The following is a 23,472-nucleotide window of genomic DNA, read 5'->3' on the forward strand; positions in this document are numbered from 1 at the left end:
AAAAACTGAGCACTGTTGTCAGCAGACTTTTAGAAGCATAGGGAACTGCCTTATTCTGAGTCAGGCCGTTGGTCCATCTAGCTCAGATTTATCCACACTCGCTGTCAGGGAGTCTCTCACAGCCAAACTGGAGATGATGGGGATTGCAGCTGGAACTTTCTCCATGACAAGGCAGTTGCTCTCCCAATGAGTTACAGCTTTTCTTTTTTGAATACTCTTTTCGTTTTTTAGACAAACGTAATAACAGTTCTTTTTCTGTCCTTTCAAGGAGCATGGCAGCTTTTGCAGGGATGTGCGACGGAGGATCCACGGAAGACGGGTGTGTCGCAGCCTCCCGCGATGACACTACTCTCAACGCACTCAACACAGTAAGTCTCCTGCTGTTGTGCCATTAACTTTGCACTAATCTTGAAATAGTTTGCTGTCTCCCCCCCCCCATCAACTTTGGGTTACTCCAGGGGTCTTTGGTCATCCTAAGGCCCGCCCCCCTTGCCCTGGTGCCTGCCAAAACACGAGAATCATCTTTCTGGTTTGCTTTTCCATCTTTGATTGGCTGTATACAGCAGCATATTGTCTACTCTTCCCCAATCTTCCCCAATCTGGTGCCCTCCAGCTGCGGCTGATGGGAATTGTAGTGCAAAACAGCTGGAGGATGCTAGGCTGATGAAGGCAGGTCAACCTTGAGCAGTAGCAGCTTTCTTAAAGCCTCAAGCAGAGGTCTTCCCCTGCCCCAATAACAGACCACTTGATGGTTTTTCAGAATTGGGAAAAAGTGGGATTTGAACCCAAATCCACAAGCTAAAGGTACTTCTTATGGCTAAACACACTCTGCCCCTGCAGTTTTGGGCTTTTATTGGACTTTTTGTTGTTGCTCCTTTTTAGGCACAACACAATACATTGACCCCAGTTTTGCACTTACATTTCCATAGCTCTCACTTGGGATGGGATGCCATCTGCTTCTGTGAGTTTCCCAGCTTTTAGCTTGCTCCATCACTTCTCACATAGAAGCTGTGATTTCTGCAGGAAGACCTGCTAATCGCCAAAGAGCTTTGTGAATTCAGCTTTTTACCATGGCCTCAGCTACAGTGCCACAGAGACTGGGTGTTCATATCCTAAATCCTCCCCCTGCTACCCGCTCCTTTTCTAATTACATTCCGAATCCCATTGCAGTCTGGAAGCTTGATGTTGCTTGTGCAGGAATCATCTTTATTACTTCCATTGGTGGGCCATTTAGTAGCCGCAGATCTTGGCAGGGAAAATCCAAATACATAAATATGTGGACTCACCTGTGCAACTAACATGGTGCACTAGTGAAAGCCAGTGCAAGGGCTCCCACTAGTGAAACAGGGCTCTCTTCCCCCAGCTCACTTTTAATAGCGTCCACTTAATGCGTTTCCTTTCCTACTGACCTCACTGTTGATAATTCTACCACCACACCCTGTATACAACTTGTGTACACCACCACTCTGTGATGACTCAGGATAAGACTAAATTCATCGGATAAAGTGGACTCCAGTCCATAAAAGCTCATTACATTTGTTTGTCTTTAAGATCCGCAATGCTGTTCAATAACATAGCTACCTTCCTGGAACACTTTAAAAGAACAACTGCGCATGCATAAAAACACTTCAAGTCCAATACCGGTACCGACTGAGTAAAAATTTTAGAAGGCTTATTGAATTTATTTTTATTTAGAGCATTAGAACCTTGCCTTTCAGCCAAAAAGGCTCCCAGGGTGACTTACATGCAATCAGTTAAAACAAAACAGTCTGTACCCACAGGAATACAAACTTGAGGGGTAAAACATGACACACAAGGGTAAAGCAATAGGGAGGGAAGGGGGGGGGAATCAAACACAGACCCCCAATTCTTAAATCGCTGTTCTTATAATGACCAGGTGGCACAGTTCAGGGGGCAGCAGGTGAGTGATGAAGCTGGGCCTCCAGCAGAGCTGATGAAATGAGCCCTGCTGCCTATCTCACCTGCTGTGAAGGTGCCCAAAAGACTGTAGAGAAGGCTCCAGCTTGATAACTCAACTGAAGGGCGTTCCAAAAAATAAAATAAAATAAATAATAATAATCGCCATATTGCAGATGGGGTAGCTGAGATTGAGAAGAGCCAGAAAAAGTACCCTGCCATACGGCAAGGTGAAGCAACTTTATTGAGGTGGCACTGTAGCTTGGGAGAGCAGGGAATGCGTCAAGACCTGAAGTGTTCAGCAAGGAGGGGTGCAGCTTGGACTCTTCTCCAGGCTGCACTCCAGGCAGTGTCTTGTGCCAGTGTTGATGTGCAGAGAGGAGCATCTTCCCTGAAGCTCATTTTAGTGACTTAGGTAAGAGAGTTGACTTGGAGGTTTTGTGGTTCACAAGCCAGGCACTCTACCTCTGTGCTGACGTTTTCAGCGACAGGTAGCCACAGTGCATAATTCTCTTCCACATAAATAATATAGAGCACCACTTTCTTGCTTGCTTGCTGGATTTGTCTGCTGTAGATTTGTGAGAAGCACATTAGGGGCCAAGCAGTGTCTGTGCATCACAATGGTAGTTACTGAATATCACTAGAGCTGAGCAGGTATTGAGATCTGAGTGGTAATCTGGATGGTGGCCCCTGCAGGGCCCAAATAAGAGCAGGAAATTTGTGGAATACCTTCGTTTGTTGTTTTATTTTAAAGAGAAAATAACAGCATGGCAAGTTTTGGTAAAACTGGCAGGATTTTTAGAGCTTTTTTTTTTTTTTTTTTTTTTTGCAGCTGAATTCAGCCTGAATTTTGCTTTTGATACATTTCTGCAGCAGTATCAAGTTTACCTTTCCCACTGGGGGCTGAACTCCTTTTTATTATTATTGTGTGCGTGTACTAAAAAAAAATAGATAATTCATCTGTAAAAGGATTATGAAAAATGAAAAGTGGGTGTAGATAGATAGTAATGAAAACAACAACCAGCACTTCAAATTTTTTTTTGTATCTTTATGATTTATGCAAAAAATGTTCAATTCAGTTGTGTACTTTTTGATGTCTTGTTTACTGTTTATGACTAATTTTGCTATGTTTGTAGCAGTGTAATTTTTTTAATATGTTGTGTGTCTTCTTTGAGCATGGCTTTAACTTTAGAAAGGTGTCATAGAAATAGAATGGTTGAAAGCAATATTTGAAATGCCTGGTTACTTAAGTGGCATTTTAGACTGCTCCACGGGCTTTTTGGCAGAAATGATTGTTCAAGAGATGCCTGGAAGTCAAAAGTGAGGATGCCTGCCAAACCACCACTTGGAAGAGTGTCCCACGGCAAAGGGACAATGGTACTAAATGCCGGACTTCTGGTGAAGGCCAGTTAGGCCTCTCTGACGTAGGGCGGGGGGCAACAAACAGTGAATGAGCTGGACTATAAGGGTTCAGTTGGTCCTTGGCCCAGAAGGATATGGGCAGCCAGGGCAGATGTTTTAACAGGTGTCACATACCATCAGCCCCTATCAGCAGTCTAGCCACAGCATTCTGCAGACCTGTTTATATGCAGTCTTGTTTCCTTTTCTACTTTATGGAATAGCTGTAAGGGACAGAAGATGACATCGCTTGCTAGGAGATGCTCCAGGCCACAGGGCTACGATTAGTACTAACACTAGCCTTGATTCAGGAGGATTATGTGTGTTACTTGCCCCTACATTGCTTGGCTTTCCTGGGCTCAGAGCTGAGCAGGTCTGGGGTGGCGCTTGGCAAAGCCCAACAGCAGCGAGGCAACCCTTTGCTGGCTTGGCCCACCTTCCTCCTTCCTTTCCTCTTTGTGGGCTGAGGATCAGTCCTCTGAGTCACTGGCAAGCGGCTCATGTTGTACCAAGGGGGTGTGCTCCTGCGCCTTCAGAAATGATAATATGCAGCCCCAAAGATTAATGGTAAAAAATTGATATGCTCTATGATTTCTTATTATGGAAATGCAATAAACTTCAGAGCAGCACTTCACATAAATCAGTCCTGACAAGCTTCTTTGCTAGTGTTTTATTTATGTAATAACAGGGTGCTGTAACCCTCAGTATGATTTATTGTTAATTACACCCGATAGAAATGAAGAGCAGGGGAAGTTTTCGCTGTGCAGCGTTTATATTATCTAGTCGAACAACTCCTTCCAGTGATTATTTGCTTAATAGCATGGGTAAATTTTTCCAGCTTTTTTATATTTTATTCCTTCTGTGGCTCAGGCTTTGATGGGAGGTTCCCCCCCCCCCCCCAGAAAAAAACACAAAACCTGGTTTCATTTTAATGCTTTTCGCAGCAAATCAAGTGGGACAGAAATTGTTTGTTCTGGTAATTATCAGCCCCCTTTTGTGCTCAGTGCTTCCCATCAAGGTGGAAGGCAGGTTAATGAATGAGGTGTGTGGCTGACTGGGGGCCAAACAAGACACGACACTGCAATTAGCAATTGTATGAATGGCTTCTTCTTGTTTTAAGTGTTAATAGTGAGCAAGAGGGACCTCAATCAGTACTGTGGTGTTGGGAGGGGCAGAACAACAGGGATGCTGGATTAAAGCCCCCAGCCAAGGTCCCAATCTGGATCCCGCACCCCCATTTACTCTGTTATTTAGTTATTTATTGTATGAAATGGGAGTGGAGAATTTCTGGCCTGTGCACTGATATTGGCACACCAAGGAGTCAAATTGGCCCACACCTGCTAATCAGATTCTGCATTGGCTGTGTGCATCAGGTCCCTACAATGGACTGGTGCACACAGGCAAAACCGCAGGATTTTACCCTCACTTTCCAGCTGATGAGCAGCGGAGGGGGGTGTTAAATCCTGCTCAGTATGGCTGCATCTGCTGGGAGATGTATAATTTCCTTTCCCCTTCTACAAAGGCAGCTTAAAATTTTAAAAGCAAACCTATAAACAGTGAGCCCACTATACAAGAACATAAAAGTTCAGCATCATTAATCAATCAATCAATCAACACATTAAGCAGAAACGCTTGTTGAAAAAGGACAGGTGAGCCAACTTGGGCCCCAGGTTATGGATGTCCAGCATGCGTGACATAATGATGTCACGTTGTAATGTGACGGCATGACATCACACATTCCCCCCAGCCTCGGAACCTGGCTTCCAGAGGCACCGGAAGTCTGGTTTGGAGGTCTCGGAAGGCCTTGGACACCATCTCCGACGCCTCGCAGATGCTTTCTGAGGTCTCTCGAGGTCTTGGGAAGCATCTTTGAGGCCTCAGAGATGCTGTTTGAGGCCTCGCAAGACCTTGGAAGTTGCTTGGGGGCCCTGCGTTGTGGGTGCTCAGGCACTCTGAGCCCTCCCATACTTGGCATTCCGGGCAGAGGATAAAGTAGTCTCTTGGGGCAAGGAGTTCCACCTATGGGACACCATCTCTCTTCCTCTCCTAGAGCCTGATGGGGGTAGGTTGGGGCAGGAAACACACCCTTCAGGTCTGCCCATGGCTTCCTTATGGGGGGGTTATACTGGGGGGTTTCTTACTGGGGGTTATAGCAACTGTATACCAGGTTAGACTATGAGTCCATCAAGCTCAGTATTGTCTAGTGCCCTGACAGGCATTGGCCCCAGAGCAGTGTTGGAAACTGAGATATGAAAGCTAGGAGCTAAATGGCACCTTAATCCCAGACAATCCTAGACAAAAATGTGTCTCGATACACGTTTTTAATAACAAGTTACAAAGCTGTTTACAAAGCTGAATTTTTAAATAACAAGAATACAAAGCTGAGGGGCTCTTCTCCAGTCTTCAGAGAGTAGCTGGAAGTAGGGAGGCAGAAAAAGGTCCCCCTTTACTTCCAAACTGCAGTTTTAATCTGAAATTTTAGGCTCAGTCCTGCGCCCAGAGTTCAGACACTGCTTGCATTAGTGAAATTCCCTGTCGCTAAACGTGCCTAGAACAATGGGAGTTTTGAATGCTGCCCCAGAGTCTGTGACTGAGAAAGATAGGTCCCATCTCATGCCACCTGCTCTTTTAAAACTGGAAGTGCCTTGTGGATTGAACCTAGTAACCTGCAATGCAGCGGAGGCTGATCCATCAGGGCAAGTGGGACACTGCCCCACCAACCTCATTCTGCCCACTGTCAGCCCCCCACCTGCCTACCATCTTACTTTCAACCAGTCCAAGGTGGTAGGACAACCTGCCAGCTTCCTCCTGCTTAGTCTCCATGTTGCCCCTTGTAGAACCCAACAGGGAGGAGGAGTGTGGTGATCAAGCTAGAATAAGTTGGCTCCATCTGCCATTGCCTCTGGCACCCCATGCTGTTAGGCTCCCTTCCCTTCTGCCCCACCAGTCCCAGTGGGCGACAGCAAAGCACATGCTCTACAGCTGAGCTGTGGTCTCCAAAGGGCAGGTGTCTTCACTGAAGTCTCATCCTCTGTCCTTAAAAAAAGAGAGAGCCTGTGAGGACTATTGCAGCCAGTTACTTGATTTCCCTCACCAGCTTTCGTGTGTGTTGCATACATCTTTTAAAAAGTAGTCTGAACAGGCAGAAAGAGAGCATTAAGATTCCCCTCAAAGAGCATCAAAGGCAGAATTGACATTGAGTCTGTCTTTAATAGCTCACAGATCAGCAGACATAAAAGAACAGATTAACGAGAACACCAGAAAACATGCAGACATCTTGGTAAGAGCAGGGTTTCTCTCTCTCTCTCTCTCTCTCTCTCTCTCTCTCTCTCTCTCTCTCTCTCTCTCTCTCTCTCATTATCTCTCAGTGCTTGGAGGGTTAATCTCAAATGCACATGGATTCATTTCTCCCACAAATCTAAATCTTGAAAAAGTCTTTCCTTCTCACCCCTTTCTCCTTAATATATGGGAGCCTTGTACATCACTTCCTTAATTAAAATTCAGAAGCTGAAAGCTCGCATTTTATAGCTGCGTCTGTGTAATTCTACTTCGTAATTTTAATACATATTGTTGCTTCAGATGTCCTTTCCCGCCCTCTCCCTCCTTCCAGTGTGTGTGCTTCTAAAGTCAATACAGCTTTACTCCAAATCATAATATAAGCATTTTGAATGGATTACTCAAAGAGCAGGTGCTGGTGATGCCATCTTAACTCTCCATTTTTTATACGTACAGTGGTACCTTGGTACCTTGGGTTACAAACACTTTGGGTTACAAACTCCACTAACCCGGAAGTAGTTGCTCTGGGTTGCGAACTTTGCCCCTGGATGAGAACGGAAATGGTCTGCCGGAGGCTCCATTAGCAAAAGTGAGCCTCAGGTTAAGAACGGATTTGGGTTAAGAACAGAACTCTGGAACGAATTAGGTTCATAACCTGAGGTACCACTGTATTGTAACACTGCAACACACCGGGGGCGGGGGGGGGGTTGAGCTTCATCCCATGTTTACTTCTGGAACTGCGGTAACCAGGCCTATAGCTTCTTGACCTATATAAAATAATAAACATATTCCACACTTCAGTATATTCATTGAGCTGTGTGTTGGGGGGAGTGGATTCACAATGACAACAGTTTTGATTTTTTTAAATCCCTGAATAAATTCTCAGGCTAATAAGATTTTAAAAAGCGCCGGTGTCATGGCCCTATGAAAATATCTGTCTCAGGACCGATAAATGAAAGTACTTTTCACCATGCAAGACATAGTTGAACCATGGAACTCGCTCCCATGGGAAGCACTAATGGCCACCAACTCAGTTGGCTTTAAAAGAGGATAAAAGAAAATCAAAGAGGAGGTGGCTATCACAGTTATGCTCTGCCTCGACGGTGGGAGGCAGTAATGCTTCTGAATACCAATTGATGAAAACTGCAGTGCTCTTGTGACCAGGTCCCACTTGCAGGTTTCCCCATTGAGGCATCTGGTCAGTCACTGGAAGAACAGGATGGTGGACTTGACGGGCCACCGGTCTGATGCAGCGGGCTCTTTGTTATGCTCTTAATTTCCATGTTTAGAGCAGTCTGGCTTGGTCCCATCATAAGAACATAGAAGAAGCGTGCTGGATCAAGCCAAAGGCCCATCTCGCTCACCATCCTGTTCTCAGAGTGGACAGTCAGATGCCTGTTGGAAGCCCAGAAGTCAGATCTGAGTGCAACAGTAACACTCCCCTCCTGCAGTTTCCAGCAACTGGTATTCTAAAGAATCCTGCTTCTGACAGTGGAGTTTGAGCGTTGGCATCAGGGTTAGTAGTCTCCGCTTTGCAGAAAGATACCATAAGCTTGGGGATTGCTCAGGGCTCCCATCTTAGGGAGCTTCATTTCCTGGGCACTGTCTCAAAGAAGACCCCTTCCTGGGTACCCACCATTTGTGGTCTTACCTCTTACAAATATATGAAACTGCCCTGTACCGGCTCAAAACCTTGTTCCATGTAGTTTAGTATTGTCTACACAGGCTGGCAGAGGCTTTCCAGGGTTTCAAGGTTGGATTTTTAGCCTTCTGGCATTTTGGATGGATGGACCACTATTGTTCATAAGTAGCAGGCTCCCAGCTGTGGCCTGAGAGGCGTGATAATAGGCAAAACTGAATTATTATTTTTAATAATAATGGGGGGCACCTCACAAAGTGTTTGTTTATCCCCAAGCAGAGAGCTCGTTAATGCTCTTGCGCTATTTCTTTTGAGTGCTCAAAAGCTCCTGAGCAAGAAATCTTTTAAAACGTTGACTTAGAAATCCTTTCCTGCTGCCTGGTGGCAAACTGGTGTCCCAGATCTGCCAATCTGGCGAGGGAAGGTCTCTGCATGGTGAATTGCAAGCCTGACTGGTTTCTGCCCCACGGAGCCAAAGGAGAACCAACTGGTGGGCTGAATATTTAGGGGAGAAAATGCCAGACCGGCTCCCTCTTCTAGATCAAAAATAAATGCAAATGTATATTTTAAAAATTGACCACTCCCAGAGTTAAAAATACCTGTCTCAGGCTCAGGCTATTCACCTAACAAATTTATAAAGAAAAAAAATCATTTTTTAAAAAATGTAAGCATACTGGACTAGGGTTATCTGGGGCCTAGGGTGATTGCCACTTATCCATGAAGCTCACTGGGTGGTATCAAGCCTGTCACCATCTCTCAGCCGCCCTAACCTACCTCACAGGGTTGTTGTAAGGATAAACTGAGGGAGGGGAGAACCATGTACACCACTTTGAGCTCTGTGGATGAAAGGTGGGCTGTAAGTGTAATAAGAAAGAAATTAAGGGATAGAAACCTTTGTATGTGTGGTTTTTTGAAAATGGAAGTGGAGATTCTCAGGATTCGGAAGGTGAACACTTCTTCTTTGGCGACCACTCATAGCCAAGTAAGATGGTCTTCCATGAACACGGTCTTAACAATGAGTCCGTAAGTGACTCTGGAGGCCAATTCTGGATCCATACATCCTTCCACAGTGGCGGAAGTTGATCATGGTGAGGGTTTGCCAAGTGTGCCTTCCTCTTAGCTCGTTTCTCCCTTTTGTCCTGAGTTCCAGTGTCTTCAAAGTCCATGGCACCTTTGGTAAAGGCTGTTCTCCAACTGGAACGCTCACAGGCCAGTGTTTCCTAGTTGTCGGTGTTTATACTACATTTTTTTAGATTTGCCTTGAGAGAGTCTTTAAACCTCTTTTGTTGACCACCAGTATTATGCTTTCCATTTTTAAGTTTGGAATAGAGTACAGTGGTACCTCGGATTAAGAACTTAATTCGTTCTGGAGGTCCGTTCTTAACCTGAAACTGTTCTTAACCTGAGGTACCACTTTAGCTAATGGGGCCTCCCACTGCCGCCACACCGCTGTCGTGTGATTTCTGTTCTCATTCTGAAGCAAAGTTCTTAACCCGAGGTACTATTTCTGAGTTAGCGGAGTCTGTAACCTAAAGCATCTGTAACCCGAAGTACCACTGTAGTTGCTTTGGAAGACTATCATCAGGCATCCGGACAACATGACCAGTCCAACGAAGTTGATGTTGAAGAATCCTTGCTTCGACACTGGTGATCTTTGCTTTTTCCAGTCCACTGGAATTAGGAAGGTGAACCCTACCTTTCCACCTGCCCATGAGGTGATCAGAAAGAAGGAGAATATCCCAAGATAGTGGCTTCCTTGGTTTCTCCCAGCGAGAAGCCTCAAGGCTGCCGGGACAATGAGTAGGCAGCTTCAATTCCCTCCTTGCTGAGACAAGTGAGAGCTAGTCCATCTGGTGGCATTTATAGTGACTTGGAGCTAATGGCCACTACAAATGCAAAGGGGCTTCCTCTTGATTGTGGAATCAGGGAACGTGTGTGTGTGACATGCTTTTGTGTGTATGGAACTGGTTTTAAGATTAGAAGTCACCATAGCGATTAAATTGTATATATAATAGTAGTAATATTGGTGCTGGTAGTAGAACTTGCAGCCCAGCACCCTTCCATTTTGCCTCCCTATTTTTTAAGCCTGCTCTTTAATGAACATAACTTTTACTTTATTCCCCTTTGTATGCAGGAGATTCATGTTCATATTGCTGATTGTTCCTCTTTATTAATAACAAGGAGTAGTGGGACGTTTCCATAAACTGCGATATTACATGGCAGCCTGTTTTCCTGAATGACACCCAAGGCAGCTTAATGCCTGTTGAGGGATATTCAGTTACAAGCAAGATGTCACCCAGACAAATTACTTCCTGCTTTGGTTTGCTTAACTTGCCCTCCGACTAGATCTTGTACATTAACTTCACAGACAACCACATTGAAAGCATAGGGAAACCATTTAAAGGTATGTTAGCATAGGTTATAGTTATGATTTCCCTTCCTGTCTTTTGGCCAGTTGTAAGCATTTAATGTTCAAGGAAGCCCTGATGCTTCAGATCAGGGGCTGGTTGGCCAACGGTGCAGTAAGAAGTCTTGCATAGAACAGTGGAGGGTGGTCTTTTTCTCTCCCTTTGAGCGGCTTGCAGCTTGACAAGCAAATTTTGTCCTCTTATTTGCAAAGAAGGCAGGCTTGGCTTCTTAAAAGACAGGCTTGGATCCCAGATGGAATCCAATGTGAACCGGCTTTGAGCACAATGCTTACATAACCATGGCTTCTTTGCAGGTTAAGGTCCCAAACATACAGCGGCAGTGTGTTTTAACTTGCTTTGCTAAGCAACTTGCTTTGCTAAGCTCTGACCTCATACAGTGTCGTCAGGGAGATATCAGCAGGTCTTGTCACCTTGTAAGTGGAGAAGTTGAAGAGGCCTTCAGCGTGGCTTGCCCATTGCAGTTGTAATGCTTGGTAATAGTTAATCCAAGCCATCGCTTGCAATCAGTTCCAAATCATGGTTTCACATCCTGGTTGTGGACAATCCTTAGCCATCTTCTAGTCATTCATATATAATGCTTACAGTTTATAACCTTCCACCTGACTGGTAAACTAGTCAAATCATAAACGTTTTGGGAGGTACATGATGCAGCCTACATGCAAAATATTATGCTGTTGCCTCTGCTTAACACATCACATCACAGAGGATGCTCCTTGATCTTAGATAAATGTTCTCCTAGTGCTGTTTAAAATGTGGAATTTTTTGCATACAACAGGAAAACATCTTCGGTTGTACCATCCAAGGCTACGTAAATTAGCTTTTGTGGTGGTGGTGCATAGTTGCCCCATGGGCTGTGTGAGTTGATGGTACCTGCTGCAAGCTACAACTCTTAGCCATAGTCTCATTGCCCTCAATATAATTTGTGGTCACAATTTCATTCAGATTGCAGAATTAAACTTTTTGCAGGATTTTGATTGCTTGGATGCAGAGGGTTTTTTTAAAACAACAACAACACAACCCATGCGTTCATTTAAAAGATATTTACACTGCTTTTCAACAGCAGTTCTTAAAATGTTTTAAGTATACCAGGCCCTTTTACAGTGACTCCAGTTCAACTGGGGTAATCCCTGGAAATGCCACCTGCTTAAAGGATATTTGGTCAGTTCTGCCTTGTTTAATGGAAAGGTTTTATGTTAGCCTGGCAACGCTTTTGCTCCTGTTCAGGTTCCTCCTGCCCCCTCCCTCCTGTGAACGTCAGTCTGAAATTTAGCTGTGTTCTTAATGGACTCCAATTATTTAATATTGTAGCAGGAACTGAGGCCCCGGCGCCTGCGATGGCTTTCAGGCAGGGCTCATAATGACTGTAATTGCAGAAGAGTGCCTTGCTGAAGCCGGAGCTGCCAGATGTGATGCTCTTCTGATGTAGGGAAAGGTCACGAGGAAAGGGACGTTTAAATTAAGTTATAAATTACAACTGAAGAACAATATTTTGATGTGCAAGACCCGGGGATGTCAGAGCGGCAAGACGTAATTCATGGATTCATTACCGAACAGAGGTGCTTGACAGCTGAGCCATGCCAAGAGGAGAATTTATTTGCGGTATCACGCAGCCAGAAAATGGCAGTTCTGTTGCAAAGCGGGTGTCAAAATGCAACACCCCACCCCCAGTGCAGAAGAAAGCCACCCCAGCCCTTGTACTAATGTGGTGGAGTTTATGCTAATAAGCTCTTGCCTGAGATCCAGAGCTGCTTAATGTCTGTTGTCGTAGCTGAGGGATGTGGGCAGGGCAGCAGGAAAGAACTGCTGTGATTTAAAAGGCACATATTGGTAGCTCTTCATTTATTTGTGTGTGTGTGTGTGTGTGTGTGTGTGTGTGTGAGAGAGAGAGAGAGAGAGAGAGAGAGAGAGAGAGAGAGAGAGAGAAGATGTATGTTAAATCACAGAGTGGTTCTTCAATGGCTGGTGGTCTGTAAAATCCCAATAAATATATATTCAGCATCAATGAATATTTGACATTATCCAAATTGCAGGATATAAATTTATTCATTCTCATTCTTTTATCTTACTTTTTATATTTTGTTTCTACATGTGTTGTCTCTGTGTAACACCCCTTTGTGTTGGGGGGGCAACTATAAAATGGCTTGCATCTTGTGTGTATGTATGTCCTACACACTTCCATTTGGTGGGTGGTACTCAGGGTAGACCCACAGCAATGAATGAGGCTAAGGCAGGCCCATTGATTTTAGTAGGTTTACTCTGAGTAAAAGTTGAATACCACCCTGTCTGAGGATTCCGTTCATAAGCAGTGCACGGATAAAGGACTTCGTTTAGTCAGTTGTACTTCGCTTCCATGTAAATTAGTTTTCTATTTAATGCCTTTGAGAGAGCTCTTTTGTCATAAGAAATGGGATTCTTGATTAATTTATTTTGTAGAGCAACGGATGCTGAGCTTATGCTCTTTACCAGCCCTAGGAAGAATGGCCAATGGCCAGGGCAGACAGGAGTTGTAGTTCAGCAACATCTAGAGGACCACAATTTCCCTACAACTGCTGCAGTGTGTACTAATGTGGCTCCTTAATTAAGGCTTTAAGCACTAGAACCAGCAAGAGAACTACGGTTGGCCAATACCTAGTTTTCAACACCGCGATATATCACCAGCCAAACATCGCAATATACTGATATATCACAATGTCTGAAATAAGGACGGAGCTGGTTTTCAACTTTGGGATATACCACCAGCTAAACATCATGATTTGATGGCAGTTTTCAGAGCTGGGAGGAGTTCAGGAATGCTGATCTCTGCAGAGAAGTTGCTAAACATAAAAGCTACAAATATCTTATTCTGTAGTAGAAAAAAAATGTCTGAAAACCCTGGAAAGCCGCTGCTCATCAGTATCAGCTACATAGACCCCAATCGTCTGACCTTGGTCAAGGGCGAGCAAGATCAATGCCACTCTCATACATTTGAGCTGTTCTTGACATGCTTGAGCATGTGTAGGTGTGGGATTGCGACAGCACTAAAGATGTGCGTGTTGGCAGGACTACGGCAGGCCTGTGTGCGTACGTGTACATCAGCATGCTGTGGACATGCTCAGGAGCTTGAGTTCCAAGTGGGTGGAGCCACACTGCGCACCTATACTGAAGAGCTGGAGAGCAACTGAAAACATGTAAAACTGGCTCCAGACTCACAGTGTGGGGCCTGATCATACGAGTCCCACAAACGCCTTGGAACCAGCCTTTCCCAACCTGGTGCCCTCCATATCTTTTGGGCTACAATTCCTATCAGCCCCAGCCCAGTGTGTGTTGAATCGTAGTCCAAAGTATATATGGAGGGCACCAGGTTGGGAAAGCCTGTCCCAAAGCATCCTCCAGCTTCTCCAGCCTGGAGCAGTCGGCCATCCGCCCATTGTTCTTGGCCTCCTTCGGCCCCTGTTCTCCTTCCAGTTTGTTAAGCTTGTTCAGTAAAAGGAAAGGAAGGAAATTAATTTGTTCTGTTCCTCCGGGCAAAAATAGATTCCTTCCATGAGTCATGAATAGGGAGGCAGGGACTGGAGTACCTCGCCAAGCGAAAAATCCTGCTTTCAGACAAGGCTTAGTTTTCTTTCTCCTCCTCCTCCTCCTTCTCAAAATAGACCTGACTGGGATTCATCTCTTCTGCCTCATAGGTTCTTCAGCCTAATCACAGATGTAAGGTGGGACAGTCTGGAGTTGCTTGTGGCTGATGTGCACAGCATCCCCAACCACCCATCTGGAGGCTGACCAAACTCTCACATTAGATGGGTGGTGGCAACTTTTTTATGGTGGGGGAGGGTCTTGTGGCACCTGTAAGCTGTTTGTATCATCCAGTGGCCCAAGTGTGTGGAAAGTGTCCACATCAACAGTGGCCAGAAGTGCCTTTCTTTGACTTATACTTGCATGCCACAGAGCTCAGCTGGGCAACCAATCAGCCTTGATTCAGTTTTAAGCTTCCTGGCAGGCAGAGGGTGCAGGCACCCATATGTTTTGTGAGGACTACTCTCTTTTGAAGGCTACTAGGGCACCCTAGTATTGCTTTTCTCTTAGGAGAAAAGCAATGACCAATCTAGACAGCATCTTAAAAAGCAGAGACATCGCCTTGCCAACAAAGGTCCGTATAGTTAAAGCTATGGTTTTCCCAGTAGTGATGTATGGAAGTGAGAGCTGGACCATAAAGAAGGCTGATCGCCGAAGAATTGATGCTTTTGAATTATGGTGCTGGAGGAGACTCTTGAGAGTCCCATGGACTGCAAGAAGATCCATTCTGAAGGAAATCAGCCCTGAGTGCTCACTGGAAGCTGAGACTCCAATACTTTGGCCACCTCATGAGAAGAGAAGACTCCCTGGAAAAGACCCTGATGTTGGGAAAGATGGAGGGCATAAGGAAAAGGGGACGACAGAGGATGAGATGGTTGGATAGTGTTCTCGAAGCTACCAGCATAAATTTGACCAAACTGCGGGAGGCAGTGGAAGACAGAGGAGTGCCTGGAGTCCTCTGGTCCATGGGGTCACGAAGAGTCGGACACGGCTAAACGACTAAACAACAACAAGGGCACCCACAGCCAAAATTGGGAACAGCTGTGTGGGTGTGGTGTTTGTGGGTTTCATTTAAGGCAGACGTGGCCCTCCAGGTGTTTCTGGCCTCCATCTCCCATCAGCTAGCACCCAGATAGCACAGCCATTGGTCAAGGACAACAGGAACTGATAAACGGGGCCTCCTTACTTTGCTTCATATAAATCGGCACATTGGTCATGTTTGATAAGTAGAAATACAAGCAGGAGTCTTTTCTGGCTTTTGGACACGGTAATACTGCAGGTTAGAGAGTGGAAGCCTGAAAAAGGAGAGCACCTGAGGCAGGCGCCCAGGCACATGTACTGAACATTAAAAGCATTTTGAGACATGCCAGCCTCCTTTGCCTGTCAGAATTCAGGCTCAGCAGGATCTGGTATCTTAGCTGTATATCCCGGCTTATGGTCTAGGAAAAGGGGGAAGAAATCATTGTTCCGCTCTCTTGCCAGTATAGTCATGGGCCTGACATGGACGCTGGTGGTGGCGGCAGCGGCAGCAACAGCAGGTTTACAAACAAAAGCTTCTATTTACTGACAAAACCTGCGGCAATCCTTTTGAGAGGCAGAAGGTTCACCTAAGCAGTTCTTGCTGGGCTCTGTGTCTCCCTGACTCTTAGCAGCGTGATACAGAGTTGATGGGTTTCTGTGGCACCAGTGCCTTGTTTAAGCTCAAGGCTTGTTGCTTGCAGGGGTTGGGTTGTTCTTGAAGGAGGTTGCCCACAGTGACTCGACCCGTTTCCCGTGTGCCCTTTTTGGCACCGGGTGGACTTGCCTGGTGTGCCCCCATTCCTCCCCGCCCACCCCCACTATGTGGCTCAAAATCCTGCTTTGACAGGGAGGTAAAGGAGGTGTCTGGCGAGGCAGGCAGATGCTCTGGACAAGGGGTCAGCAACCTTTTTCAGCCATGGGCCGGTCCAACGTACTTCAGACCATGTGGTGGGCTGGACTATATATTTTTTTGGGGGGGGGGATGAACGAATTCCTATGCCCCACAAATAACTCAGAGATGCATTTTAAATAAAAGCACACATTCTACGCATGTAAAAACACCAGGCAGGCCCCACAAATAACCCAGAGATGCATTTTTAAAGAAAAGCACACATTCCACTCATATAAAAACATGATGATTCCCGGACCGTCCTGTCCGTGGGCCAGATTTAGAAGGCAACTGGGCCACATCTGGCCCGCAGGCCCCCTGCTCTGGACATTAGGGGAGCTTTCTAGCAAAAAGTCCCAGGGAGCACAAGAGGAGAAGGTGCCGCTTCGGCAAGGGCCCGGCTTCAAGTGAGCAGCTTTATAGCTGGCTCTGCTGCCCCACGTCTTCCTGAACGCGCCAGTAGAGCTGAGGCGTAGTCAACCTCACATGCCGTATGGCTCCGGCCTTGGGCTTCCACTTGGACATGCTGTTTCCTCTGCCCTGGGGGTCCTAGGCATGATTTCGGCTGCTTGGGAGCAGTGGGTGAGATCTGCTTGGGAACTGCAAATTTGAACAAGGGATCTCCTGGTGTCGTGGGTTCCAGAGAGTTAATGGTATCAGCCGACTTCTTTTGAATTCAGTGCACACTAGGGTGCTCGTCTTGGTGGCCACCCCTGCCTCCTGTGGGAGCGTGTTCCATAGTTTATGCACGGCGTGATGAAGTCCTGTCTTTTATCCATCCCGAGTCTTCCAAGAAGTTTAGGTCCAGTGCGTTGTTTTGCAGGGCCTGACACATTTTTAAATGAGCACTACAGGCACCAGATGGTGGGCATGATGGGCTTTAATCCTGCCTTGTTTTTCTTCCCAAATTCCTGGTGTCAGTTATGGAAAATCTTCAAGGTAGAGCCCTTGCAAATCCTGTGGGAACCTAATACGAAAACTGTAATTGCCATGTGAACAAGCTTCTCCCACCCCCACCCTGCCCCTCCCCCCAAATATTATGGGTCGTAGCCAATAAAGTCATACTCACACCCACTCAGATTAATGGAGTTGTTAGCCATGCCTGGTAATTCCAGTGGCCCTGCACTGAGTAGGACTAATATCAGATTCAACCCATTGGCACACAGGCTTCCAGACACCTCCCCCGCCTCCCCAATATATGGAACAACCAGCACCTGTGGAGGGCTTGGTGTGAATTTCAAACACACACAGAATTCCTTTCCTCAGTTCCTCAAGCAAATACCAACCTCTGGAACGGTAATTTTTTCCATCCATCTGGCTAAATATGAACCAGGGAGGGCTGTGCAGGAACTGGTTTCTTTTTAAAAGTCTGTTGCTTTTGGCATATTTTTGTTTCCAGTGGAATAAGTGGGTGAGTGGTGTGCACACCCACCCACCCTAAATATCTGCTTTGGCTGTGGATCTTGGGGGGGGGGGAAGGTTCCTTAAAATGAAGAAGTGGAGAGCATCATTTCTTCTGACTCCAACCGCCTTTTCTCTTGGGTTATGTAGCTGATCTGGTTTACATTTTCTCTCTCTTTCTCTGTCCTCTTAGCTACATGAAAGCAACTACGATGCCGGCAAAGCCCTCCAGCGCCTGGTGAAGAAGCCTGTGCCCAAACTCATTGAGAAGTGCTGGACGGAAGACGAAGTGGTGAGGGGACCTGCTGCCGCTCCTGTTCTGCTTAACCTCCTCCAATCTTTTCCTTACGATCTCATCGGTTTGGGGGGTTGTAGGAAGAGGCAGAGGTTTCCCGCACCCCACAGATCAGCAGCTGCTGCATCAGTCTGTTAGCAGCCAGTACCTAATTAGCCAAAGCGGTGCGGGGAATGTATTCTTTCTTCCTTAATGCTACAGCCGTAGAATAAGCGGAGTTGGGTTCTTTCCTTCCCTGTGTCGGCTTTTCAGCGGCAAAGCCCTCGGGCGCGAGAGAGTTCTGTGGATTTGCCTTGGGCCGCCCCCTGGCCTGTCTCGCCTGGGTTGTCCCAACCCGGCTGCCAGGAAAACGCGCTTCTTAGCTGTTTCAGTGTCAGATGTGCTTGTTGTTGTTTTTTCCCCCCTCGGGTGGCTTCGGCAGAGATTCTGAGGGCTTTGTCAATCAAGATAAAGCAGGCAGGCAGGCAGCTTCCTGGTGCCATTCCTCTGTTGTTTGAACTCGGCACCAGCCGCGTGCTAGGCCCATACGTTGCTTGGTGGCATTGTAGCCCCTGTCCAGAGTATTTGCAGCTTAATGGGCAGCTGCAGGAAATGTGGCTTTAATGGGGCTCAAGTTAGGCGGGGTGGTGGTGGTAGTAGTAAAGGCAGCAGCCTGAATGTGCTCCCCATTATAGTCCAAAGAGTGAAGAGCTGCAGGGTGAAGAGCTGCTGCTTTGAGGTTCCAGACAGCACATCTAGGGCCTGGAAGCTTTATAGGGCAGCCCCAGAACAAAGGGAGAAACTTGTGCCAGCCAAAGTCTTGGCATTCTGAGGTTGGGAGCTAGGCCAGTAAAAATGGCTACTTTGAGCCCGTTTCCTTCTTCCTTTTCCTTCTCTTCTGGGGTTGCGAAAAGCTCAGGAATAAAAGGGCGCAAGCTCCGAGCATCAGAATCTCTTTTACTTACCTATGAAGACAGCTTAACTGTGGCAATGGGCTGCTGTAGTGTAACTAAGGGGCTGTGTCGGCGAATGGGTCTTGTCTAAGTCCCGAATGGGTGGCACTTTTTCTTAGCGCGGTTTGGGCAGGGCAGGAGTTCTGCATCACCCCGCTGCTTCCAAACCTCCTGCTTAGGGAGAATTCTCAATCAGTTAGGCCCATGCATTCTTGCCAAGGAGGTGGGCTGGATTAAGGTAGACAAAACAGTGGTTGTTTTATGGTGTAAGGGCCACTGAGTATCTGGGAGTCTCTGAAAGCAGGGAGCATTCAAGAGAAGATCTGGAAGAGAGGGTGGTGCAGTAACAGTGTTGCTTAAGCAAATTGTAGTGCAGGCCAACTGACTCCCTGGCTTATTGATGCATCTCCTGCTCTTTTTGCTGTCATCACAGAGCTAAGGAAAGGCTAGAGTGACACTTCCTATTCTCAGTTGGAAGCGAGAGTGTTGCTCTACCTAACTCCCACATGCCTAGGGGTTAAGCCCTACCTGTTAATTTTATTCTAAAGCATTTTTGCCACACTCTTCAGCCCCCCCCCCCAAAGTTTTCCAGGGTGGCTTATAGGCAAGTGACATTCAGGAGGTTGCCCAGAAGGGAATGAGACCCTCATGATGAAAAAAGATGCTTTCCCCACAGAAATTCACGCCATGCTTAGACTCTGCCATCCTATTTCTGAAGACTCTTTCCCTCCTTCCCTTCCTCCCTCCTTCCTTCCTCTTCCCTTGCCCCCTGCAAGTTGCTTTTATATGCTGAAAGCGCCGCCGATATTTCAGCTCCCGGCTTTGATCAACAGCCAGCCTTAAAAGATAGAGAATGGAGCCTTACAAATCAGAAAGTAAGGCAAAGCGCTCTTAATGAAGAATGAAACCTCACTCCCTAAAAAGTGAGCGCTGTGGGCGCGCAGAATGGCAATCATTAGCTCGGCATTGCTGCTGTCAGTCTCCGCTTATCATCTCATCTTTCCCCCTCCCCAGCTTCCCAGCTCCATTTGGCAGGCCTCCACTGTCGGCAGAAGCCAGACCTCAAGCTGTTCTCTTATTTGTAAGGAGTTCTTAAAGCTCCGCCCTCGGAACTTCATGATCTTATTTATTTATTTAGACCCCTGATTCTTCGCTCCGGACCAGTCCTACTCTGTAAAGAGAAAGAGGGACCCTGCAGGGGTGTCACAAAGTTTGCTCACGTCCCCCACCCCCAATGCTGTGTAGGCTGTGGATTTCTTAAGGGACTCAGAGAATAATCCAGGTCCAAACAGCATCACTATTTGACTCATCCTAGGTTTGAAATAACCTCATGCAGCTTTTAGGATGCTATGGACATACTAGGCCTGGGTGGTCTCTCTGATCAGCTTGACAGCAAGATTGGGACCACCACATAGTGGCTTACAAAAATAATGAAAACTGTCACAATGGCAGTTTGTTTAAAACAGCAGCAGATAAAAACCAAATCCAAAATGGCACAAGTTGTGAAAAATTGCTAACACAGCAAGTGTGTGTGTGTGTGTGTGTGTGTGTGTGTGTGTGTGTGTGTGTTTTAGAGAGAGGGAGAGAAATTTCCAAAGGGAAATCTGAAAAGGCCTCATCTCAATTTCCAGTTGCTTTCTGGGAGGGCAACTGAGGACCAACCATCTGATTCTACGACGAGTGCATTAGCAAGACTCATATACGATCCAAGTTACCCGGTTTCAATTCATCTTGCACTGTTTTGCTTTTGCTGCTTTTGGGCAAATGCATAAGAACATAAGGGGAACCCTGCTGGATCAGGCCAGTGGCTCATCCACTCCTGCCTCCTGTTCTCACAGCGGATGACCAGATGCCTTGGGGTGGGGGGTGGGGAGCCCACATAGAACCATTACTTCCCTTGAACCCCTCCCCTAGCCGCCAGCTGAGCCTGCCTCTGCCTTCCAAGATGACACCAGACACTGCCCGCATATTTCCCACACTGTCTTCCCAGCCACTAGCAAAAGCATTTAATCTGTTGAAAAATTAACACTGAATGCCAAAATGGAATGCTTATTTTGGCGTTAAATGGTATCTAAGTGAAATAATGATGTTGTTGTTGATGATGATCCAGCTAATACAGGGAAAAGGACCCTTTAACCTCCCAGATGTTCCCATTATCTTTGACCATTGGCCCTGCTGGCTGGGGTTGATGGGAGCCAGGGTTCCCAATGTTGTCCAAAGGGTCACAGGTTCCACGTCCCTGCGATGACAGGTTCTGAACTTGCAGAGCATCGTTGAAGGGGCTTCCCTGCTTGCCTCGGCATGGAGGGCCCAGGCTTCTTTTATCTGAAGCATGTGCACCTCTGCACACACGTTGAATCTGTAGAAAGGATAACAAAAGCAGGAGAAATATAGATAAGGACGAGTATCCCACCCCCAGTTTGTTAGGCTTTTTAATTAAACACTGTGAATATATTTAAATAATAGAGGCTCCAGGCTGAGCTGCATCTAATCGAAACCGATTAAGTCACCCGTCCACACTCGGATAGTTATTAATTCTGTTTGTTTATGCATGCTAGCTGAAGGCAGAGTTCCCGGCTGCCGTGGAGCCCCGTAATGCGCGGGGATGTTTGTGCAGCATGACGCTGGGGCCTTAATTAGCATCCTGATGTTGATTATGAAGAACAGCAGGCTTGCTAATTGAATTCACTTTACGACCCAGGACTCGGGTCGCCTTTGCAAAAATCAAGGGGAACTGGCTTGCGCTGGAGTTTGGGTTTGCGTGTGTGATATAGACAACCAGCTGGGAAGAGGGGAGAAAGCATTATCCTTCACTCCCAAAACACCCTGAAATACACTTTTAAAGGATTTGGTCTTTATCATTACATCATGAATAGGAATCAGTATATTAATGCTTGTATTATTTAGCTACGTCAGTATATAGATAGAAATAAAAGCCATCAAGTACATGTGTCCATGCTGTTAGCTTCAGATTCTGGAATAATTGATAGAAGGGGCATCTCATAAATCTACACATTTACTAAAACTCAATACTCTAAAAAGTGGAAGGCAGGGGGATATTTTCTTACTGTAGGGGTAGACAACCTCTTTCAAGTGCAGACATATCCTACATATCCTAGCATTCAAATTCTCTGCTACCTGGTGTCCATTGTAGCTGAATTTTAAAGTGTCCCAATGTTAGATACCTTATAGGGAAAAATAGGATACTGAGTGATGCACAATCCTAGATTTGTCTCTCTGGAAATCTCACACTGTAACCTTAACTGTAACTTTCATCTTGAAGTATACCACCTTTTAAATATTTTAGGTAGCTTTATTTGGGGGTGGGAGATGTTGCATGGTTGGAAGTAAACAACTCCGATTCAAATAACCTCTTAACTTTATATCCAAGGGTGGTTAATCCTTGATAGTGATAAACCTTAATTGGCCATGTTCGTGGATTTACAAGTTCATAAATTTTTAAGCACCATTCAACACCTGGCTTCACGTTCAAAGCTCCCATTTGTTATAAATACGAATTAAAATCCCCCTTCTTGCCCGCCCCCTCCAAAAAATAGCAAGATACGGCAAACTAAATTTTCCCCAATGCACTGGTAGATGTTTGTAATGCAATGAACTGAGATTGCCCGGAGAAGACATTAGTTGCGTGGCTTTCATCATCTCAAAATGCTTCCTGGTATATCTGTTCTCAAGGAGAGGAACAAAACATCTTTTCATCCTTGGTTCATTTGAAACCAGACATCGTAGAGTGCCTAAAAGGGCAGAGCTGCTTACTGGGGCAAAAAGACCATGAATTTAAAGTGCAATTAACAGAACATAAGACGGGCCTGGCTTCTGGATCAGGTCAATGACCCTTATAGGCCAGCAGCCTGTTCTCACAGCGGCTCAACCAGATGCCTGTGGGAAGTCCAGTAGCCAAGCTTGAGCCCAGTAGCACTTCCTACCTGTGACTGCCAGCAACTGGTACCCAGAGGCGTAATGCATAATGGAAAAACATCCCCTTTTAACAGCATGACAATGGGCTGGGGGCATGGGTTGTGAGGATGAACCAGTTCAACAGAGCCGGTCGTGCCAGAGTGTGCAATTATAAAGTGGGCATAACAAGAAGAAATCTAGCATTAGATGAACACATGATTTGTATGCACAAATTCCTGAGCCCACAGCGAAAGGATCTCTGTTAGCAGGATTATTATTACAGTAATGGGTTTTGTCCAACTTAAGTTTATTAAGAGCCGATGCACAAATAAATCGGGAGTTGTATAATTTGTGGGGCCACCACCAAGAAGGCACTTTTCCTTGCACAGGGCTGTAGCTTAGTGGAATAGCATCTGCTTTGCAAGCAGAAGGTCCCAGGTTCAATCACCAGCTTTTCCTGTTGAGCCTGAGAACGCTCCCTCTTATTTTATTTTATCTGTTTTTTTAAACAAAATTTATATCCTGCTTGAATAGAAAGAAGACGAAGAAAACCTCTAAGTGGTTTGCAAAGATATGAAACATAACATTAACATTACTGATAAACAGTTAAAAACAAGTATTAAAAATACTAACGTGACGATTGCAACAAACAGGAGCTAAAAATAAATAATACACACTGAACTTCTGATGTATCTGGAGAGGCTTGCCTAAACAAAAGCATTTTAAGTCTGTGTCAGAATGACTACAGTGAAGGATTCATTGCCACATGTAAATAGGCAGGGAGTTCCAAAGTGTGGGTTCTGCCACAC

At 45.9% G+C, this 23,472-nt stretch overlaps 1 protein-coding gene across 19 annotated transcripts in view; it reads left to right on the forward strand.

Annotated features, from left to right (window-relative positions):
• The window catches only part of RERE (arginine-glutamic acid dipeptide repeats), a 350,074-nt gene that overhangs the window by 221,352 nt on the left and 105,250 nt on the right, over nucleotides 1–23,472 (forward strand). For all 19 annotated transcript variants that reach the window (XM_081923414.1, XM_081923418.1, XM_081923419.1 and 16 more), the window contains 2 exons: nucleotides 269–368; nucleotides 17,715–17,813. In XM_081923414.1, the coding sequence (XP_081779540.1) occupies nucleotides 269–368; nucleotides 17,715–17,813 (199 nt within the window). The remainder of the gene's footprint in view (nucleotides 1–268; nucleotides 369–17,714; nucleotides 17,814–23,472) is intronic.

The sequence above is a fragment of the Podarcis melisellensis genome (genome assembly GCF_964234715.1).
Source record: "Podarcis melisellensis genome assembly, chromosome: 8".
In the NCBI taxonomy this organism is placed as follows: Eukaryota; Metazoa; Chordata; class Lepidosauria; order Squamata; family Lacertidae; genus Podarcis; species Podarcis melisellensis.